Source organism: Ambystoma mexicanum, chromosome 1q, assembly GCF_040938575.1.
Source record: "Ambystoma mexicanum isolate Mex_15411 chromosome 1q, UKY_AmexF1_1, whole genome shotgun sequence".
Taxonomy (NCBI): domain Eukaryota; kingdom Metazoa; phylum Chordata; class Amphibia; order Caudata; family Ambystomatidae; genus Ambystoma; species Ambystoma mexicanum.
Window position 1 is genome coordinate 932,786,339 of NC_090922.1, and position 20,818 is coordinate 932,807,156.

The following is a 20,818-nucleotide window of genomic DNA, read 5'->3' on the forward strand; positions in this document are numbered from 1 at the left end:
CACTGACCAAAGCTTTGTATTAAAAAGTTAAATATTTATTTTATACACTTAAACACATTCATCACAGTCATCAAGCAAGTTAAATTAAGTCAAAGGAAAAATATACACACTCCCAAGTTAAATTGTAGACCAAGTGAACCAGAGTGAAAGCTGAGCAAAACGGCACAGTGGCAACTACACACAATGGATCCTCTAACAATTCCTCACAAGGGAGTATATAGAAATAGTCTCTTACACACCCTAGGAACACTTCCCATACGTTTGTGAACCAGTTTAAGCAAGACAGTGCATCAGTATAATCAATACTTAAATGAAAACTGAGCAAAATGGCATTTCACAAGGTTTCGAAAAGGGAAGGAAAGGGTAGTTATAAGAAATTGGGGCACCACATAGTTCTAGATGAGAATCAATCTAAAGAAGGCAGGTCTAACAAATGTAGCCAGAGTCAGTAGGCCTGTGCCAGGGTCAGTGGCACAGGGCAAGGGCCTAAGAGCATAATGTTCTTGTAGCTGCAGTCAAGTCTTTGGTTAACTATCGTGAAAAGGTGGATGCAGAAAGCGATTAGACAGTGTTAAGAGAGAGGGGCGGCCAACCCAACAGGTAGGTAAAGGATTTAAAACACCTTTAGTGCTACTGCGAAGAAAGGGCGGCTTGGCGGAACAATGTACCTTTAAAATGAAGAAGTGGCTCCTCCGGTGGCGGTTGTTCCTGCAGTTCGGGGGTTCCAGCAGAGGAAGATAGGCTCTCGTTGTGGAGGAAGGTTCGAGTTACTGCACTACCCAGGGATGAAACCAGCCGTGGTGCTCCCCGACGAATAAAAGGTACGCTCCTTTAAATCACGGTCCTGGTGGACTGGTACCTGGCTATCCGGCCTCCGAGTACAGGGTACGGGAGATTCGACCAATGCAGGTCCGGGAAGGCGATTGGCAAACTGGTTGGCCCCACCACCTCAAGGGAAGAAGGCTCTTGCAGATGAAGATCTTCTCTCGTCGTGTGGAGAAAAGTGGTGAGACGTTGCAGCAGGGCTTCACTGGTGGTTGTCATTGCAGATGTCTTTGGTTTCTCTCCTCTTCGGCTTCTTAGTTCCAGTGGCGACGTCTTGCTCTTCCAGTCCTCAGGACCCCGCTTTTATGCAAAAAGATCCCTATTCATACAGCCTAGCTGTCACTCACACAGTGGAGTGGTCATCTTGGCGGGAGACCCTCCAGCCTATCGGGATAGAGTGCGAAATGGGTTGCTGAGGCAACCCTGTTCAGGGGTCCTACTCCCCCTCCCACACAATGGACCCACCCCGGACTCAGTGGCACTGAAAGGAGGGTTTCTCGGCAGAAGCCCGCCAAAAGGACGAACAAAGGATCCCTGACCTGGGTTAGGAGTTTAGAGAAAGACACGAGAAAGAAGTTGTATTAAAGTTCTGGCAAATAAAACCTACCGGAGTCTAGTTAATATTAAAATGCACCGGTGGTATGTTAGAGGCTGTCAGAAAAAGTGGTAGCCTCGAACAATGGGAAAATCCCATAGGGAAATATTCGGTCGAATATTTATGGTAGTAACCACTGCCACCAGCCAGAAACATTTGAGAGAGAGACTGTACGGTACCCTCTCGAAAATGAACATAGTAAGATGGTTTGTACTGGTTTAGTTCATAGGGTTTGACTAGTAAAGTCAATTGGGACTTTACATGCCCTGGGAGACGGTAGTCAGTCCCAGGGTATGGAGTCTATGTTTGGGGGTCGCTACGACACCCCTGTGTCACTGCACTGAGGGTGCTGTGTAACACATGTTAATAAAGATGGTTCCTGTGGGGTTGAGAAAAACCCATAGACATTAAACACAAAATAGCCTAGAACACACATAGCAAAAATGCTTAAGAGTGGGGAAAAAGAGTCTCACTCTTAGCAGAAAAAAAGAATTGACTCCTTCAAATCCAGCAACGCTGCTGGGGGACTCTATAGGTAATGGAAATTAGCCATAGAACGAGAATTCTCCCTAACATAGCGCAAGCTTATGTCATTGTGAAGTGCTCCTTTTCTTGTAATGGGATGTTTCTTTCCAAAACATCTCATACATATGTATGTGCAGTGGACCTTCAATTATGTGGGTAGCTGCATACATTATCCATATTTTAAATGTGTGATGCTAAGGAAGTTGTTTCATGTTGCAATATCTCTGTATCTCTGACTTCATTCCCTAAGCAAAGGGTCTGATCAGGGGCAAACCATACCAAACGCAAATGTTGAAATGTCACTCCGTAAAGGCCAACAAGTCTAATGAAGTACACCATATGCAAGTCCACACATTTCAGGTCATCTCAAGTGCTCTTCCAAGTCTAAAATGTCCTCCCCAACTATTCTGTAATGGTGACCGCGCATAGGATTGTGTGCTTATGGTCTATGGGGCTTTTCTCACCCTCATAGGAATCATCTTTTTTAACATGTGTGTTGCACAGCACCCTCAGTGCAGTAACACAGGGGTGTCATAGTGACCCCCAAACATAGGCTCCATACCCTGGAATTGACTTCTGTCTCCCAACCATGTAAAGTCCCCATTGACTTTACTAGTCAATAATTATGAACAAAACCAGTGCAACCCCTTTTACTATGGAAGTACTGGAAAGGGTTAATAGTTTTTCCCTGGTGTTCATTTTCGAGAGGGTACCGTCCAGTCCCTCTCTCCAAGTTACTTGCTGGTGGCAGTAGTTACTACCGTAACTATTCAACCGCAAATATTTCCCTATGGGATTTTCTCATTGTTCGAGGCCACCACTTTTTCTGACAGCCTCTAACGTACTGCCGGTTTATTTTAATAAATTTACTCCGGCAGGTTTTTATTGCCAGATCTTTGATAATATTTCTTTCTTGTGTCTTTCTCTGAAATCCTAACCCAGGTTGGGGATCCTTTGTTCGTCCTTTTGGCGGGCTTCTGCACAGAAGCCCTCCTTTCGGCGCAACTGAGTCTGGGGTAGACAGGATGTGTGGGAGGGGGAATAGGCACCCTGGACAGGGTTACCTATGCGCAACCCAAGTCGCACTCTGCCCTGATAGGCTAGGGGGTTATCCTGCCAGGATAGCCACCCCACTGTGTGAGTGACAGCTAGGCTGTATGAATGTGGGTTTTTCTGCATAAAAACAGGGCTCTGAGGACTGGAGGACAAGATGTCGCCACTGGAACTAAGAAACTCGAAGAGGAGAGAAGCTGAAGACCTCTGCAAGGCAACGACTGAACCACCAGTGAAGAGGCGTATTGCTGGCCAAGGTTGTTGATCAGTGGGCAGACCGATTAGTAGCTCAGTTTTGTTATCGTTCAGACAGAGGTGATTAGTGGCTATCCAAGTTTGAATGGTCTGATAGATGGAGTTTAATTTATGAGTTTTGGTGGTAGTTGCCGGCGAGGGGCAAGAGAATTTGGGCATAGTCTGCGTAGTTGGTGTAGGAGATGTCCATTGAGTCTCGGAGGTCTAACGGTGGTTTCGTAAAAATATTATAAAGTGTAGGGGAGATGCAAGAGCCTTGGGGGGGACGCCACAGGTGCAGGGGGGTGATTGCGTTGTCAGCAAAGACTATGACTGGTCTGCCTGTCAGGAAAGAGGCAACCCACTATATGCCTCTGGTGAGAAATTGGCTGCGTAAGACCGGTGTTGAAGAGTTTATTTTTTTATGGTCCACTAATTCGAAAGCTGCTGAGAGGTCCAGAAGTAGGAGGACTGAATTCCCAGTTTCCTTAATTTAATCTAACTGGTTCAAGTCAAGCAGGGCAGATTCCGTAGCATGACCTGGCCAGAACACAGATTGCGGGAACTCTAGTATGCCATTGGATTCTAGGTAATGCTGAATTTGGAAATAAGCGTCTCTATCTAAGATCTTCAAGAGGAAGGACACAGTTGTGATAGAACGGTAGATTGTGGGGATGGTGGGGTCTCGTGATTGTTTCTTTAGCAGTGGGAGTACCCAGGCTTCCTTCAAGCTGTTGGGGATTCGGCAGGAGGCGAAGGAGGAGTTGATAAAGGTGGTGATAAAGGGGACTAGGGCTTCCGCACAGTCCTTAATTGTAGTAGGGCATGTTTCTCCTTTGCATCTGGAGGGCTTCAGACCTTTGATGTGACTTTGTCCTCGAAGATGGTGTTAAAGCAGAATGGGGGAGGTCTTTTGAGGCTGAGGGGATTGGGGACATCAGCAGAGGAGGACTGTTGGGGTTCGTAGTGATTTGCTTCTGTAGGATTTATTTTGTAGCAGTGCGGTTTTATGCAAGGGGGCATTCTGGACCTTGGAGCACCAGCTTTCGTCTTTGGAGAAGTAAAGTGTAGGGGTGCGGATTGTGGGGCAATGGGGGACGAATCAAGTTCTCGAAGAATGGAGAGTGCACCACTGGGTGCTTTTGACTGTCTGGTGGCGACGAGAGACGAATTTCCAACTGTGAACGTTTTATATCAAAGGAGGTATTCACTGGCTTGAAGAACTTGGAAACTATAGAACAGGAAAGAATGAGGGACAAATGTTAATAAGACTTTCTTTTTCTCTCTAGAAGACTGTTTTGTATTACTGTTGCAAAAACTAAGGATCACAAGATTTGGCCACGTCCCCTTTTTGCCGAGCTTCCTTAAATTTACCAGGCACGCGCACCAACTGAGTGCACCACTGAGTGCTGTTAGCTTGGAGCAAGGCGCCATATACTTTTGGGATCTAGTTGTCTTTTGATCTCTGACTACGCATTGAAAGGTGTGCACTCTAGGATTTATTATGACTGCTCATTTCGTGGGAGCCTGCTGGAGTAATTTGAAGTGCGGTACGAACCGTGGATACACACGCTGGAGGCAGGTGTTTTCTTTTTTTTGTTTATATCGGATCTCCTGCTAAATGTCGTACGGTTGTCAGAATTGACTCCAGCAGAAAGAGTGGTTTGTTTTATTGGCAAACCGCGCTCAAGGGAGTCTGGTGTTTATTTACAAATCAAGCTTTAAATTGGGAGTTTAAACGCATTTGTAAATTTAGGGAAGTTTAGGATTCTAATTGGTGTAGAAAATGAAGAAAAGAAATACTTCCAGTAGAAAGAATATTTTAGCAGCCCCTTTGGTTTTTTTCCCATAGAAGGGACAGTGTATCCCAGGCGATGGCGTTGTTGCTACCTCCATCTCCCCTAAAGGAGCGTGAGGAGAGGAGCTGCAATACATCATTAGCCCTGATGAGACAGTGTTGTTTCAGAGTCAGTATCTCCAGAACCATTCTCAATCTTTATATATTGAGGATCCCGAACTGATAGTACTGGTGGACGAAAGTAACTGCTCAGCTATGCCAAGTAACACTGCTACTACTAGGGGGAGGGGGGGGGACTCTTTGACCGCTCCTTCATAGATACTCCCCCAATATTTCTAACTGGAGAAATTTCTATGCTGGTGTTGTCCCAACATCTGAGGGAGGAGGGGGCAAGGAATGAGGGCTTCAAGGACTGCACATTACCAAAGGCTCCTCAGGTGGCTAAAATGATCTAAATCCGATACTTTAGGTCATTGCAATTGCATATTGGCTACTTGAAAGACCTGACCCATTCGCTGAGTTCAATATGTTTAACCTAAAATGTCACACTGAAAGAGGGGTTGACAATGTTATTAAGGCAGTTCACTTGAGTGCTAAATTGACAGACATGCCCTGGAAAGGTTGTGAGTCAGCGAATGTCTGTCTGGCATTGCAGAGGCGGCTATGTCTCTGGCAAAGGGAATCACTTGGATATTGGAATAGTTGACGGTCCAGGGTCTTTTGTGAATGTGGCTTCAAAGAATTTAAAAAAAAGATAAAAAATGAAGCGGAATTAAGGGCCTCTAAGACCACGTCTCGCAAAAATGTTTGCGCGGTCTCGCCTTTCAGGGCTTACATGATCACCTTTTTATGGGGGATGCTTCTGAGGATCGGGAGAGGAAAGAGGTGGGGGGGTGGCGAGTGAGGTGGTGGATACGGATGGTGAGGTTGAGAAAGATTGTGAGGGGGCTGAAGGCCACCAATAAGTAACCTTTGATTTCATAGATCTCACGCGGGTCTGCCCCGAGTATGAAGAGGGCAATAACAGACTGACGGATGCCCTGAGGCAAAATCTGGCTGTCGGGCGAGTGTGTGGGAAGTCCTCGATCCAGGATGAGGTGGCAAAACAAACCTATGGCATTTTTAAACATCCATGGCACCCTCAGAGACTGCTCCCTAAGGAAGGTGAAAGGGAGAGTCGGCTAAGTGAGGGGGAAAAGGTTTGTGCAGAATATTAGGCGGATCAAAAGATAACAGGACTGACTGCAGAGGGGAGAATCCTGCGATCTGGCTTCCCCGATCAGGGAGTTGAGATGGAATCCCAATAGTGGGATTCGGACTGGTGTACACAATGCCTCGATATGGATGGCAGGAGGAGAAGAATTAGACAGAGGGGCTAAGGCCCATGCTTTGCTAGAGTCAGAGTTGAGAATCCCGGTTAACAACATTCTGATGCACCCCGAAAAGGTTATGAGGGAAGAAGCAGCAGGTAGAACAATACAGGGACATTTTATATTGCTACCTGTAGAACAGCAATTTAACACATTAGTTGACGCGCAGGGGAGGGAGCCGCTTGAGTCAAAGAAGGCCTTTCCCAGGAAATATGAGGGTCAAATTTGGGCAAACAATGGGAGGGCTAGAAGGGAGAATCCTATTTGGTTAAGAGAATTCTGCCTTTCCGGAAGATCCAAGTGTGATCTTGAATGATCAGTTTGACGAAGGAGGGCCGAGCTCCTTACATCATGCATTTTTGCTCCTTTTGAGTAGATACCGGCTCTCGGCTGATTAGATCCACAGCTATTAAACTTGTAGACTTTATTCAACCGGGCAGATATGATTACGTGAGACTGGTAATTCCTTCCCCACTAGTGCGGTCTACCCTTCTCAATGGGGCGAGTAATCTTCAGAAATATGGATATGATGTAACCACATATGGGGAAGTCAGCAGCCAAGGATGTTAAAAAGGCCTAACAATGTTCCCAGAAGAGGAGGAAATGAGTTGATGGAAAGATGGGAAAGCAAAGAACTGGAGGATCAACCATTAGAGGGTCCGAATTTATGCTGGTTAGCGTCATCTTAGAGGGACTCTTGCGCAGTTTAAGACCTTGTCCCAGGCACTTTAGGGAGCCCAGGTGCCTCCCTTTTGTATCATGGAATGTGAGGGGCCGCACACAATTACTATCTAATGACACATTATGTAAGGATTTTAAAGCATTTGATATTTTTTTTGCAACAGACCTGGGCAAACAGTGGGTTTATTGTTGATGGCTATGAATTAACTAGCTTCTTGGCAAGACAAGTTAATAGGGGACGACCCAAGGGCGGTCTGGCCATTGCTGTCAGACATGGGAGAAACTTAATCAAAATATGCCAGTGGAAGATTCAAGACTTATTTTTGGTAATTGCCTTGAAAACACCTAATGTACCCAGGTTAGCGGATTTACTCTTAATCAATGTCTATTGGAATCTGGCGGAAAAATTGGAAATTGCAGTAGAAACTCTAAATACAATGGTTCATGTTTGGGTATCTAATTCCCTGGGGAGTGAGATATTGGCAGGTAACTTCAATGCTAACTGTAAAGGGGCGAATAACAACAACCAGGGGTATCTAATGTTGAATCCGAACACCGTGACTCAAAATAAAAGGAAAATTATTCAGGGGGGTCGATAGCAGAATTTTGCAGAATGGTGAGGTTTGGAGTTAACTCGATCATTGATTGTTTTTCTGTCCCAACAACTGTTCTCGAATTATGCACTTTAAGATAAGACACACGCAGTTTGGCGATCACGCAAAGTTATGCTTACAATTGGGATGGACTCAACAGGAGAAGAAAGTTCCTGTCTCGGTTTGGAAGGACATAGAGTGGAACGTGAGGGGCTACATAGTAAGGTGGTCTATAGATAAGACAGAAAAATGTAACACTATGTTGGTTGAATTCAGCTCTACAACTATGAAAGAGAAGCTCCTTAATTTTTCGCCGTCACATTTTTCTGCACATGTGGAGAATCATATGGCAATGATATTACCTTGTAACAAGAAGATAATGGTAACATTTGATAAATGTATCCATGTGTTTGATCCGGTTGTGAAGGAACGAAAGGCAGTCTTACACAAAGTAATTAGAAAGACTTATAAAGAAATGGGCATGTGTGTATCAAGCAAAGAAAAGGTGCGCAAGCTAAAACAATCCTATAAGAATTTGCTTAAGTTTCACAATTCTGCGCTCTATCAAAAGGATGGGGGGAAAAATGATGGCATCTCTAAAAGGCAATCATTATTGTTACTTCTGGGAATTGCTCAACCACACTGAGGTGAAACAAGAATTGGTAACCAATCCTATTGCTGAGAAGGAGTGGTTGCTTCATGTCCAGAATATTTATAAGAATCCAGGATTTCTGGGTGGTGATTGCTGACGACGTTGGTTATGACTGGAACATTGACATATCAATCAATAATATTGCAAGCACTATAGGGATATCCAAGTCATCTAAAGCTGGAGGCCCCAATAATTTAACAAATGTAATATTGAAATAAGATGTAGATCTGTGGGCTAAGATCGTACATTTCTAGTTTTCCGATATTGTAAACGTTAAATGTATTCCTGTGTCATCGCAAACATCTTATGCCATACCTATTTTTTAGGAAAGGCTCGAGATTGTCTGCCTTAAATTATAGACCTATTGCTTTAATGGATGTTGACTCAAAAGTGTTTGCATCCATTTTACTAGACCATATAGAGGTCTGGTGTTCAACAAATTAAATATTGGACTATCGTCAAATGGACTTTAGAAGGAAAATGGGCAACGACTGCAGGGGGGCTGTTGCTTAGCTATCTACAGAGGTGTGCAAGGCAATCTAATTCCCCTCGGTATTTGTGACGTCAATGGATCTGACTGTGGCATTTAACACTGTGAATAGACAGTTTGGAGGAAACGAAGTGTATGGAATGCCCAAGGGCCTCCTGAGTATATTCATTCATTTGCACAGAGGCTCCTAGTTGCAAGTTAGATTAAACTCCGAAGGCTTGATGTTGAGCAGCCTTTAACTCACAGTGGCCTATTGCAAGGCTGCATATTGGCTCGGATATTATTTAACCTGTACGTGGCAGATGAGGGTGGCACCCTAGATCATGCTGCCTTGGTATCTCCTAGGGTTGAAACCTTAATTAGCTGGGCAGCTTACACTGATGATTTTGTGTTGGTGGATTGCACTCCCATAGGGTTGCTGAGGATAAATTCATGCATTTGGCCAATATACAGCAGACTGTATATTGGCCAAATGCATGACAATCCGTCCAAAACGGTCATACTGAAGCTATCTAAAGGTGTCCACTCCCAAAAAAAGTTCTGCTGGAAAAGGGAAAATCAGGTGCTTTGTATAAAAAAAAAAATAAAAAAATAAAAAAACATTTTTAAAACCTAGGTACTGCATTTTTAAAAAACAATTTTTTAGCTCATCATATCAAACCATACTAAGATATTTTACCGCAATGACTGAAGAGTTAAAGCGGTCGCAATGGCTAGACAACTGAGGCAGATAGACTGGAAATTTGGGAGTTTTCAATGATACCCTGTAGGGAGTTCTGCTGCCCCGACTAGGTTATGGTGTAGAATTCTTTCCCAATTGGGTGTATTCAGAGTTAAAGATAGTGGAAGGCTTAATTTGGAGATCTGTTCTATTTAATTTGCCCAAATGTGTCCCAATACAACTCATAAGATATTAAATGGGCCTGCAATCAATATCCTGTATAATTCAATGGAAAAGATTGTCTTTATTGAGGAAATGTGAAATGAGCCCAAAGGGGAATTTATGTAGTCTCTTGGGGTGGGGAGATGTAACTGAGGGTTTCATGAAAGACCTATGCTCAGATGGAGCATTGATCCTTTTCAATTTGGGGTCGTCAATGAAAACTCATGTCTAACCCCCGGAAGATAAAAAAATATGATTACAAGCAATGATTGGTATGTTAATAAGACCGAAGCCTCTAACTTTCAACTGTACTCACAAGCCGTGTCGCCTCAAAAATTGTGTGCTTCTATGGAACAATATATCCATCGTTACCCCAGTAGGAGGGTGAGGAATAACATTATGCGGTTTCGCTTTAATGTAGTGAAAACCAAGGAAATACTATCAATTTGTGACAAAGTGGGAGTAACAAATGGTTTCTGTAGGTTGTGCCAGAACAATTCGGAGGTAGAATCGCTATTTCGCTTATTACTCATATGCCCAGTTCTCAAGTGTTCGAAATTAGAACATTTTAGGTCTTTTGTTAGCAACCCGGAATGGGTTCCCGATGTACTTGTTTTGGCTATCGATGCTACTCGGGGACTTCATGCCTTTAAAATGAGTGCTGTCATTTCTGAAGAAGGTATGCAAGCTGGGGGGCATTACGTAAAACTGCACATGGGACTATAACTAATGTAGTCGGGACACATCGGTTTGATGCAAGTCTGTCTTTCATTTTGTATCTTTTGTTCTGAGGTATTAATCAAGACGTTTTTAAATGAGTTAGATCAAATGAAATTATTTTGAATAGAGAAGGGATAATGTATTACAATGTAGTAACATAATATTTTTTAATGAAAATGTTTATATTCATGTTCTTGTAAAGATTTTATAAACCATATACACTTGTTTAATTAAAAAAAAGGAATGGTGAAAATCTCTCGTGTTCGAATTCACGTTGGCGATTCTTGTGTTGTAGGTGGCAGACTTTGCTTGTAGGATGTATGTTTTGTACGTTTTGGCTGCAGTGGTGAACGTGGATTTGAGTAGGTCTGAGGGGGGTCTATCTCCATTTAGCCTCTGCCTCTCATTTCTTAGCACTGAGTGACAGGAGATCGGGCATGAACCAAGAGTTGGCGTGTGGAAGGTTTAGATTTTCGAGGTGCAATGGTGTCAACTGCTAACAGCACTGTCTTGGAGTACAAGTTGGCAAGCATTTCGGGGACAAGGTGGGCCAGGTGTGCCGGTTGGAGCTTGTCAAGCAAGGGCAGGATGTAGTCTTTGAGTTTCCGCGAGCTATGAGCGATGGTAGGTGGCATCGGGATAGTACTCCGCGCTGGTGGGCTGTTAAGGGCGTTCGTGAAAGTAATCATGTGATGGTTGGTCCCTGGGCAAGGGAGGTTGGGCAGGACGGAGATCTGGCAGTTTAAGACAGTGAGCCAGTCCAGGATGCAACCTTTTTGGTGGGTAGATGCTGAGATGCACTGTTTAAAGCCAAAGGCGTTGAGGGCGTTCGCAACAGCATTGGGGTAATTGCGGACATTAAGACCTAGTTTGAAATCCCCAAGGAGAATAGTGTTGGAGGAGGATTTGATATTGATGCAATACACGTAGAGAATGTACTCCTCAAAGGCGTTGAGGGGTCCTGGAGGGCGATAAATGACATGCAAAGTAATGGTCTCAGTTTGAGAGAGGGGTATTTTGAGGGAGAGTAAGTTCCAATTTTCCAGCTGTGTAGAGCTGATTTCTGTGATGGAGGGTCTCTCTTGCTATCATGGCGACCCCCACCCCCTAGCCGCCGTCATAGCGAAAGATGGTATAGTTGGGTGGGTGTGGGAGGGGGATGGCAATGGATAGACAAGGGCCAGAGGTGGCGTGGAACCAGGTTTTGGAAACTACTTGTATATCCACGTTATTTGCAGTGATGAGGTTGAGGATGTCGAGGGGGTGGCCTTGAATCAATCTGGTGTTGACTAGAGCACAGTTCAGTAGGGGGGTGTCAGTGAGGCGGACAAAGGTAGTAGTACTGCTAGGGGTTGGGGTGATTTTTTTCCAGGCAAGACTGTGACGCAGACAGGTGTACTTTGTGATGATTCTGCATTTGACTGTTGTGATGAAGATATGGAGTTGGTATAGTGATTGCAGCAGGCAGTGGTTAGAGGGGATGTCGTGGTGGTCTTTGGTGTGTGTGAAGGGGTGAGATCTGTGAGGGAGCATGTATTAGTACTTTGTTCTCAAGAGCTAGGGCGGATGGTGATTGATGAACAGTACTGATGGTGGAGGCCAACTTAGGAGGAGGCGAGAGGGTGTTAGGAAGGGTGGGAAGTGCAATTATTACAATTCTTCATGAAGGGAGTACGCATTGAAGTACACTGCCGTGGTGGTGGGAAGCTTGGCAGCTCTTTCATGGAGTTTGCAAGTGAGAGGGTAGAGCAGGGACGGTCCGCAGGGCAAGGCCTTTCTAGGATGAGCTCTGTGTTGTGTAGTGGCTGGACACAAGTGCAGGTCTTGAGGCGGGATAGCTGGATGGCGATTGGTCATGCGTAGGGCGACTGGACATAGCCTTTGCTTTAATGCTGCCGTTGGAATGCGACACTGGCTCCCTGAGAGCTGCGTGCAACAGCGGTCTGTAATTGGAGCCATGGTAATAAGTGTGGGGAGTGCGGCTACAGAGTCTGGTTATTTCTCTCATGCGTAGGCACTGGGGAAGAGTCCAGCTGGTGGAAGGTTCTGGTCCTGAGGTACAGTAGTGATTGCAGGAAGGATTGTGGCGGAGATCATAGGAGCAGCGCTGCATGTTAGTGATGACAAATACAAAAATTAGGGAGGAAGCCGTCTGCTTTATTTCTGCGTGTTGGAGGTTGAGAGCGGGCAGAAACAGGGTCGTAGAGTAATTCTGTAGAGGGCCTTTTTGGACTGGATAGTGCCAGACAGGCATTGGCCTGGTTTGTAGGCCTTCGGTGTGGTGATCATATCGTGTTGAATAATGCGCTGCCAGGCCAAATAGGAATATTGGTCAAATGAGTTTCGGTACCACAAACATTTTCAGGAGTGATAGGCAATCTTATAAGGTGAGAGGTAACCTAGAGGAAAAATACATTTTTGCAATGAGTGTTGGGAAGTAAATGGCAAGGTTGTCGATGTAAAGGGTTCTGGAAGATTTGGAGACTTCAATCCTAAATATGTGAATGTCTCAGTGTGTTTCTTTTGCTCCTGGCAAGCCAAACAATGATTAGCTACCATAAACGATTCTGAGGGGCTTTGTTTGCCACCCAAGGCATAACATTTTCAGTTGCTTCTTCAGTTTTGGGAATCGGCCCTGAATAGAAGTGTTGAACACCTCAGAAGCGGTGACTGTTATTTTTCATTATGCCAGAATACGGAGTGAAGGCCACATTAAACTGGTCTAGGTAGTCTGCACGGATACCGCTTTTATTCTGCTTATGTTTATCTTTGCGCAGTTGGTTTTTCTGGGACAAACCTCAAGAATAGCATTTAATAACCCTTTCCCTGTCGGCACCAAATTTAGATCTCTCCCAGCGCCTGCTGCTGGCCAACCGCTTTGTTGACCGAGTCGTTTAACCTCAGCTCAGTAAAGCATTATTACAGATGCAAGCTGGTCCGTATCAGCCGATGAAGGGCTATAGCACTTATCACCATCCCAACCTCCTTATCCACACTTTATGGCTCTTCCCTAATATTTAGAAAGTATCATTAGGTTTTTGAGGTCCGCTGGCATTCACGGTGCATGTATGGTGATGAAGCTGTTTGCATCACTTGGCTCCTGAAGAAAAATTAAGTTGATCTCAATATAGCTAAACGCTACAGACTGATCACACATGTCCCATTTCTGTAGAAAATGTTGGATCGTGTCGCGCATATACAGCTCCAGGAGTTCGAGAATAACATTGTATTGAACCAGAGACAATCGGGCTTTAGACACATGCATGGGACAGAAACCGCACTGATTGATCTTAAATCTAACATCGCCAGCATTGTGGATAGAGGCAAACCTGCTCTCTTATTGCTGCTTGATCTAGGCGTGGCGTTTGACCTGGTTGCCCTTTCACTATTGGTCACCAGGCTGAGTGAACAGGCGCATTAATCCAGCATGGCTTCTCAGTGAATCTTAACTTTCCTCAGACCCAGGAATGCCAGAGTCCCTGTGCAAAACGCTAGCTCAATGCCCATCCCTCACCACCTGTGGGGTACCACAGGGATCCTGTATCTCTCCATTGTTGTTCAATGTTTGTCATGCCACTTCGTGCTCTTCTTGATGACTTGGGTGTGTAGTATACCAACTGTGCAGATGACCCTCAGGTCATCGTAGAGTTAACTGGCTGTCATAGACTATGATTCCGTTAACCGCATCTACAACTCTATTCAGTATTGGATGATCGCAAACTCCCTGTCCCTCAACCGCGAAAAAAACGAACTTTTGATCTTAGCATCTGGACAAAGACTCAAAAGTGTGCCTCCTGACTACAATAATTTTTTTTATAGCAGGAAATAAAATCAGTGTCTAAGAAGGTGAAAACATTGGGTGTAGTGTTGGACGCAGAGTTGTCCATAAAACCCCATGTTGCCTCCGTTCGCGTCTCTTGTGGCTATTTGACCAAATTATTAAACCACTTTCGACCATACATCTAACTAAAAATTAGATCCCTACTAGCTACGGCCTTGATTAACTCATGCCTTGATTATTGTAACAGCTTGCTGGTAGGGACATCATAGGCTAATTTTCAGGCTCTGCAAGTTGCTCAAAACAGGGCAGTCAGAGCCGTTTATGGTCTTACCAGGATGGATCATGTCACAAGTGCTAGGCAACATCGAAACTGGCTCCCTATCAAACAAGGCGTTACGCACAAGTTACTCTCTTTGACCTACAAGTGCTGTCCTAGTGAAGCCCTGCAATGCCGGACCAACCGCCTCACCACCATCCCACCTGGTTGCTGTCTGCGCTCCTATGACCCCTTAAAAAGTACTCAACATAGGTATAATATTAAAACCTTTGGTGGCTCCACATTTGATGTTCAGGCTCCATTGCCTTGGAGCAAACTCCTGCGTGAGCTCAGGCAGTCCAAGTCCATTCATGAGTTCAAGAAATGTCTCAAAACTAATCTGTTTAACCTTGATCCAGACTAGGCCGCCTATCTCGCAGATCAGATTAGACTAGACCAGTTCTCTCTGCTTACTTCCATCTTTGCAATCTTGTTTTGTGCGTTTTGAGGCCCATGGGCGAGTAGCGCGTTATGATAATTACAAATAAATAAGCAGTTTACATCACCCGAGTTCTGTTATAGCTGTCTTAGAGCGGCTTGAATATCTGTGTCTCTGCTGCAATTGGTGCCTTCATGTGTGATCCATAATTGGGATGGAGAGTTGATAGTTGTGGTGGGGACTAGACAGCTTGCTGGGAAATAATGTACTGTGGGGTAAATGGAGTAGTGGGCGAAGTGAATTGCTGCAGATTAGTCTGGGCATTACTAAAGAAATCAATTCTATCCTTGTCCTGAGTATCTTTTGACTAATGAAGGATAAAGTGAAGCGGGTGCCAGCTCAGAGTCTATCTTCTATTGATTTACCCTTCTATGTCAAGTTTTTAATTTGGCTTTTTAATTTTACATTTGTATCCTTTAATCCCCCTTTGGAGGCATTGGTACAAATCGGCATTGAACAGAGAGAGGTTTTCCATTGTTCTGAACAAACTTTACCCTTTTTAGAGTCCAGAGTTCTAAAAGTGTAATATCTTATCGACATCGAAGATATGCTGATTATATTTTTAAAGCACGCTATCCTTGTAAGTAAGGTGGAGTATCCTTGGGTGGTGTGGGCACATCTTTGGACTGATTTGTCCCGATGTATTATTTCTAGCCCTGCTAGCCCTGGTGCTTTACACCAGAAGATCTTTCTGCTGTCTCCATCCCTCGCCCCGCTCTTTGCCTCCTCGCTCACTCTTGAGCGCTGGCCAAGTAAATCCGGGATTGCTAGTACCAGCTTAAAAGCTATTTGCACTTGTCTCACTCCCCAAACCGTGAATGTTGGGAAGAGTAATTCCTTCCTTAAATCTGTGTAACCAGGATACAGAAGCATAACATGTTGTAAATCATTTGCACTTGCTTTCTTTAGTAGAATCGACATTGGGTTGTAAAGCTGTGCCTTTTACAAATGGGTTTAAGGTTAAGAAAGATGGCGCTTTTCCTCTGGTCTTTAAACCATTGTGCATACCATTGGACACAATTTGAGTTGCTCACAAGGGATATATTTTTATTATAAAATTGTACCATGTTTATATTTTCTTTCTACAATTTGCTTTAATGGAAAGAAAGCTTTCCACCAATGTGTTCCTCTGTTCATTACTAACAGTTTTGTTTCTTGGTAAAAATGGCCAGTGATGCCAAGAGTCTATAGGGAAGATTTCATATATTTTAGCCAGGGTGATATACTGCCAAAATCTGAGTCCATGACATCTTCTGCTATCCATCTGGTTAATATTAAGTGTGGTTGTCCCATAGTCTCATCCAATAGAGCAATAGTTGCAAATATATATAGTCTTTGATGTATGTCAGATCACATTCTTCATTGTAGGAGAGCTCCTGGAAAATGGATGTTACTGTTCACCCATGGTGTATTTGCTCAATTTCTTTCACAGGTTTTTGCTGCAGTTAGTTTCTCCAGCATCGGTATTGGATCACACACCTGCCTTTTTAAATGTGGTGGAGACAAACCCATTTAAACATCTGACTCACCTCTCATTAAAACTTCTTCCTGGAAATGATGCAGAGATCAAGAAGTACTTGGCCATCTGTTTAAAACGCATCAAGGTAATTCTAATGCACATATTTCCCATTGTATACGTTTAGTTTGATATTTTACTTGTGTAGATATGTGCTTATCAAAGCGTGCACATTTCTGCTCCAATAAGCTTTCCAAATGTCTGAGTACGTCAAAAACCGAGGTATGCTAAGTGGAGGACGACTTATAAGGTGAGAGAGTGAGCGTCAATGGAGTTCAAATGCATTATTTAGTGCTAAGAACATGTCTAGAACTGCCATTGTGCCATTTGATCCAGGTTCTGGACATGGCTACATCTTTTAAAGCATGGGTTTAAAATGCATCTTGACTTTAATTTGTGTGCGTTTTCCTTCTAAAAAAAGGTGTTGGTTGGTTGGTAGGTAGTTTTCGTTTTTTAGATTTCCCAAAATTGAATTTACTTGCAGCCCAAAAGACTGTAAAAATTGATGTTTATGGTACTGAGACCTGTCTCTGAACTGTTTGTTAGGCCCTTTGTGTACCTTTGCTGAATATTGTGGTCAGGGACTCTACATCTCGTACCTTGACCACTGCATTTCATGTCGTGTATGCTTTTAGCCCAGCTCTAAATTCCCGAACTCCATTTGCAAGACGGGGTAGTCCAGCAAACATAACACAGAACTGTGTGCAAACTTTACATGTGTCTAGGTTTACTCTGCCTGGTGAACCTATTCAATTCCATCTATACCGGTTTTTGTTTCATTGGTAATTTACATTGCACCAAATATGCAAAATAGGGGCTATGGGTGGTGGGTTAAGTTGTAATGTGTAAGAAAGGGAGACCATAACCATGGACTCGAGGAAGGGGTGAGGGTGGTGGGTGAAATGTAAAAAAACAAAACGCGTTTGCAGGTAGAAACCAAATCTGAACATTACCTGGACAAGTGAAGCCAGTGTCCCAGGTCCTCTTCCATCCACTTGAGTAAGCCAATTACATCCAATTGCTCTGAGTATGGAGCCCCACATATTCCCCCATCACAGATGCAGTTTGCATGATTCTCACTCTTCCTACACTAATACAGGTGACACTAATGTCCTGTCACTTGTTGGCCACCTGATTTTTGTTTTTATATGAATATCTATGCAATAGTGTCTCAGATTTCGTTCGTTGCATGGAACAAAATACTCTACCCTGCATTGCCATATTATTTTAATATGTTGCCTATAGCCACAAAAGATGCTTCCACACGGTCCATGTTCTACGTTTCCCTAGCTTGTAAAAATGAAATCGAGGCAACACAAATGTCACTTGGCATTTTATTTTCAGAACTCCTGACGTTGGTAATGAAAGTGAGTGCCAAAAGTCTGCAGAACCGTGACATTTATCATACACAGGAGACTTGCAGAGCCATGTGCCACTTGCCTTGAAATATTGCCATTGCAGAGTAAAGTAAAGTTGCACTTCTCCAGCATGGGGTCTGGCATGGATTCCCATGCGCATGAATATTCCCTGCCGTCAGGCTGGGAATCCTCAGTAAAAGAAAAAACAGTACCACTTTAAAACTATTTCTCCTCTAAACCAATCGCTGTCCTCTGGGTCATACTGCCCCATCCAATGACAGTCCTTCTGCCTAAGCTCCATCCCTGGTGGCCATCTTCAGATTTTTACTGCATGCTTCAGTGTTGGGAGTCCTCCTGTTGATCTCCGAGCAATTTTTATGCAATTTTGAATTTTTTCATAGAGAATTGAATAATTTTGGCCGATCTTTGCTTATAGTTTTCGACCAAAGGACAGCTACCGACATCGGGGATCAGCTGCCGGCGAAGATCTTCATCCACCGTCTGATTGTCCATCGAAGTTTCAGGAATGCCCGGCCTTGGGCCTACTTTGCACCTTTCAACCATGCCTGTGGAGAGGGAAGAAAGCAGGAGCCACTTCCACTGTTCGTGCAGAACTTTGATCAAAAAAAGTATTTGTTTAAGATCGACATCATACATTCTTATATTGCCTGCATCCTATGAGAAACTGTCATGGGCGCTACTCCCGAGGGGCCAGGACTGGCCCAGCGCCCTTGGAAGCAGACCCGTCTTCCACTACTCCGGACCCAGCAGACCCCTACAGGGGCCCTTTGGACCGTGTCCTGGCGCCTTTGGCGCCAGGCTCATGAAGGGTTTCAGTCCCGGCGCCATAGGCGCCGGGCTCATATTGATAAACAGTGTAATAATGCTTGGGTGGACTTACCTGAGGCAGACCATGCTGCATATTTATCCAGAACAAACCAGTCTGGTTGAAGTCCCCAGCCATCAGGGCTGGGAGGAACTATTCCCTCCATTCAGGAACTCTTTTCTTACCTGGGTGGAACCGGTGGAAGAACACACACTGGAAGCACTTCTCTGCTATTTAAACCACGCCCGATGGAAAACACGTGCTTCGCGTTATTCTGCAGCAGCAGCAGCAGGACGCTCACCGAGTCGGCTCCTGCATTCCAGGTCCAGAGTCATCTTCAGCTTCCGCGCAGCAACCTGTGGATGAAGAAAGACACAGAACAATACTTACCAGATCCCGGAATCCAGTCACCGGCAAAACCTGCAAAGAATAAACATAAGGTTAGAAAAGTGCAACTCGCTCGCAGCCGTGCCCGCTTACCTGATCCATCCGTGATTGCAACGGAGCTAACCGCGGCCTTCTCTTCGGCAGCTTCTCTGCACCTGAAAGGCAAAGGACATAATTAAAAAGGGGTTCGGGTGAAGGCAGTCGCATTCATCTTAACTTACCAGTTTTTGCACGCGCAGAAGCGGCCGCATCAACCGCAGCATCCCGGCACCTGTAAACTAGAAAAAGGACATTATTAGAGGGGCCATTAAAAGCGGCCAACGATCATTATACTTACGTGCATCGGCACGTGCAGTGGCAACGGATATAAAGCCCGCAGCATCCCGGCACCTGAAAACTAGAAAAAGGACATCATTAGAGGTGCCATTAAAAGCGGCCAACGAACATTATACTTACGTGCATCGGCACGTGCAGCGGCAACGGAAAACTACTCCCACAGCATCCCGAGGCCTGAAACAAAGGAAAAGGGACATTATTGAGGTGCCCATCTTTTAAAGCCTAAAGACTACAGTATACTTACAGGCATCCGCTCGTGCAGTAACGGCGGCATCGCTCTTCGGCATCCCAGCACCAGTGCCACAACTAAGGCCGCAAAAGACTTGAGCCTCAACACTGAACTCATCCAGTGACGTAACTGGAATCCACGCACCCCTGCACCAGACGCAGGATGGAGAGCTCAGCATTTATACGCCTAAGGTGAGAGCTCGCTGAGACAAGTAGAAAGCTAGGCTGTGGGAGAAACTGGCGATTGGTGGGAGAAGGAATCCCATCAAACGGTGATTAGCCCTTTTTCTTCCACCTGCAGAAAACTTACCCTGCAAGTCAGACATTCGATAAGAGGAAGCCCAGTCCTGAGAGTCGTCCGAGCTCTACGCTTCTCAATTGAAGAAACGATAGCAGCCCAGCCGGGATCAGCGCCTCCGTGGGAATCAGGTGAGCGTTACAGAAACCAGAAGGTGTCTCACCCACTAGTCCCCGGGGATCTGTCATCCAGATGGCCAGGACACGGCCATCGCTTTTGGATCCAGTTCCTGGGGGTGGACCAGTGGTGGAGGATCACCTGGGTTAGGGGTTTTCTGGGAGTGGGACACCGGATGGTGAGACGTGTTATCGCTTTCCTTGGAACACCTTTACCCCATCCTACCAAATAGGATATTTAGGAACTCCAATGCCCTCACCCCCCTTAAAACACAAACACTTTCTCACAGACAGCCTGCTATGAGAGAAAATGGATGAGCAACCAAGCTGTATACCTGATGTGTCCCAATACAATAGTCAGGCAAGGACAGGCAATTACTGACCATCACACACACCTGACTTCCATTAAGCTTCCCCACACAGATAAAAGGCAGAGCACGAGAGCACACTCTGAGCGAGGCAAAACACACGAGGAAACAGCAGTCCAAGATGGCAGTTTAACAAGAGGAAAAAGACGACGAAACAGAAGGGGATTGCAAGGAGGGAAGTTCCCTTGACCTTTTCGACAAGGAACCGTTGCTTTCATGAGCCCTAGAGATTGCAAAGCGTAAGACCAGGAAAAAAGGCTGAAGAATCCTGCATGGTGTGTCGGAGATACTCAAGGGCCCTCCCGTGTTAAGAATCAAGGCAGGGAGAATTACCAGCCACTGTGGTACTGTCCTTGGCTCCAGCAACAAAGCAGCGTCGGTGAAATCAACAGAGCCGGTGAGTTGGGGAGACCGATACAAGACCGGTCTG

The 20,818-nt window shown here is 44.9% G+C and overlaps 1 protein-coding gene across 2 annotated transcripts in view; it reads left to right on the top strand.

Annotated features, from left to right (window-relative positions):
* Positions 1–20,818, top strand: part of SASS6 (SAS-6 centriolar assembly protein) — a 1,114,399-nt gene that overhangs the window by 146,782 nt on the left and 946,799 nt on the right. For both annotated transcript variants that reach the window (XM_069641586.1, XM_069641587.1), the window contains exon 5: positions 16,388–16,559. In XM_069641586.1, the coding sequence (XP_069497687.1) occupies positions 16,388–16,559 (172 nt within the window). The remainder of the gene's footprint in view (positions 1–16,387; positions 16,560–20,818) is intronic.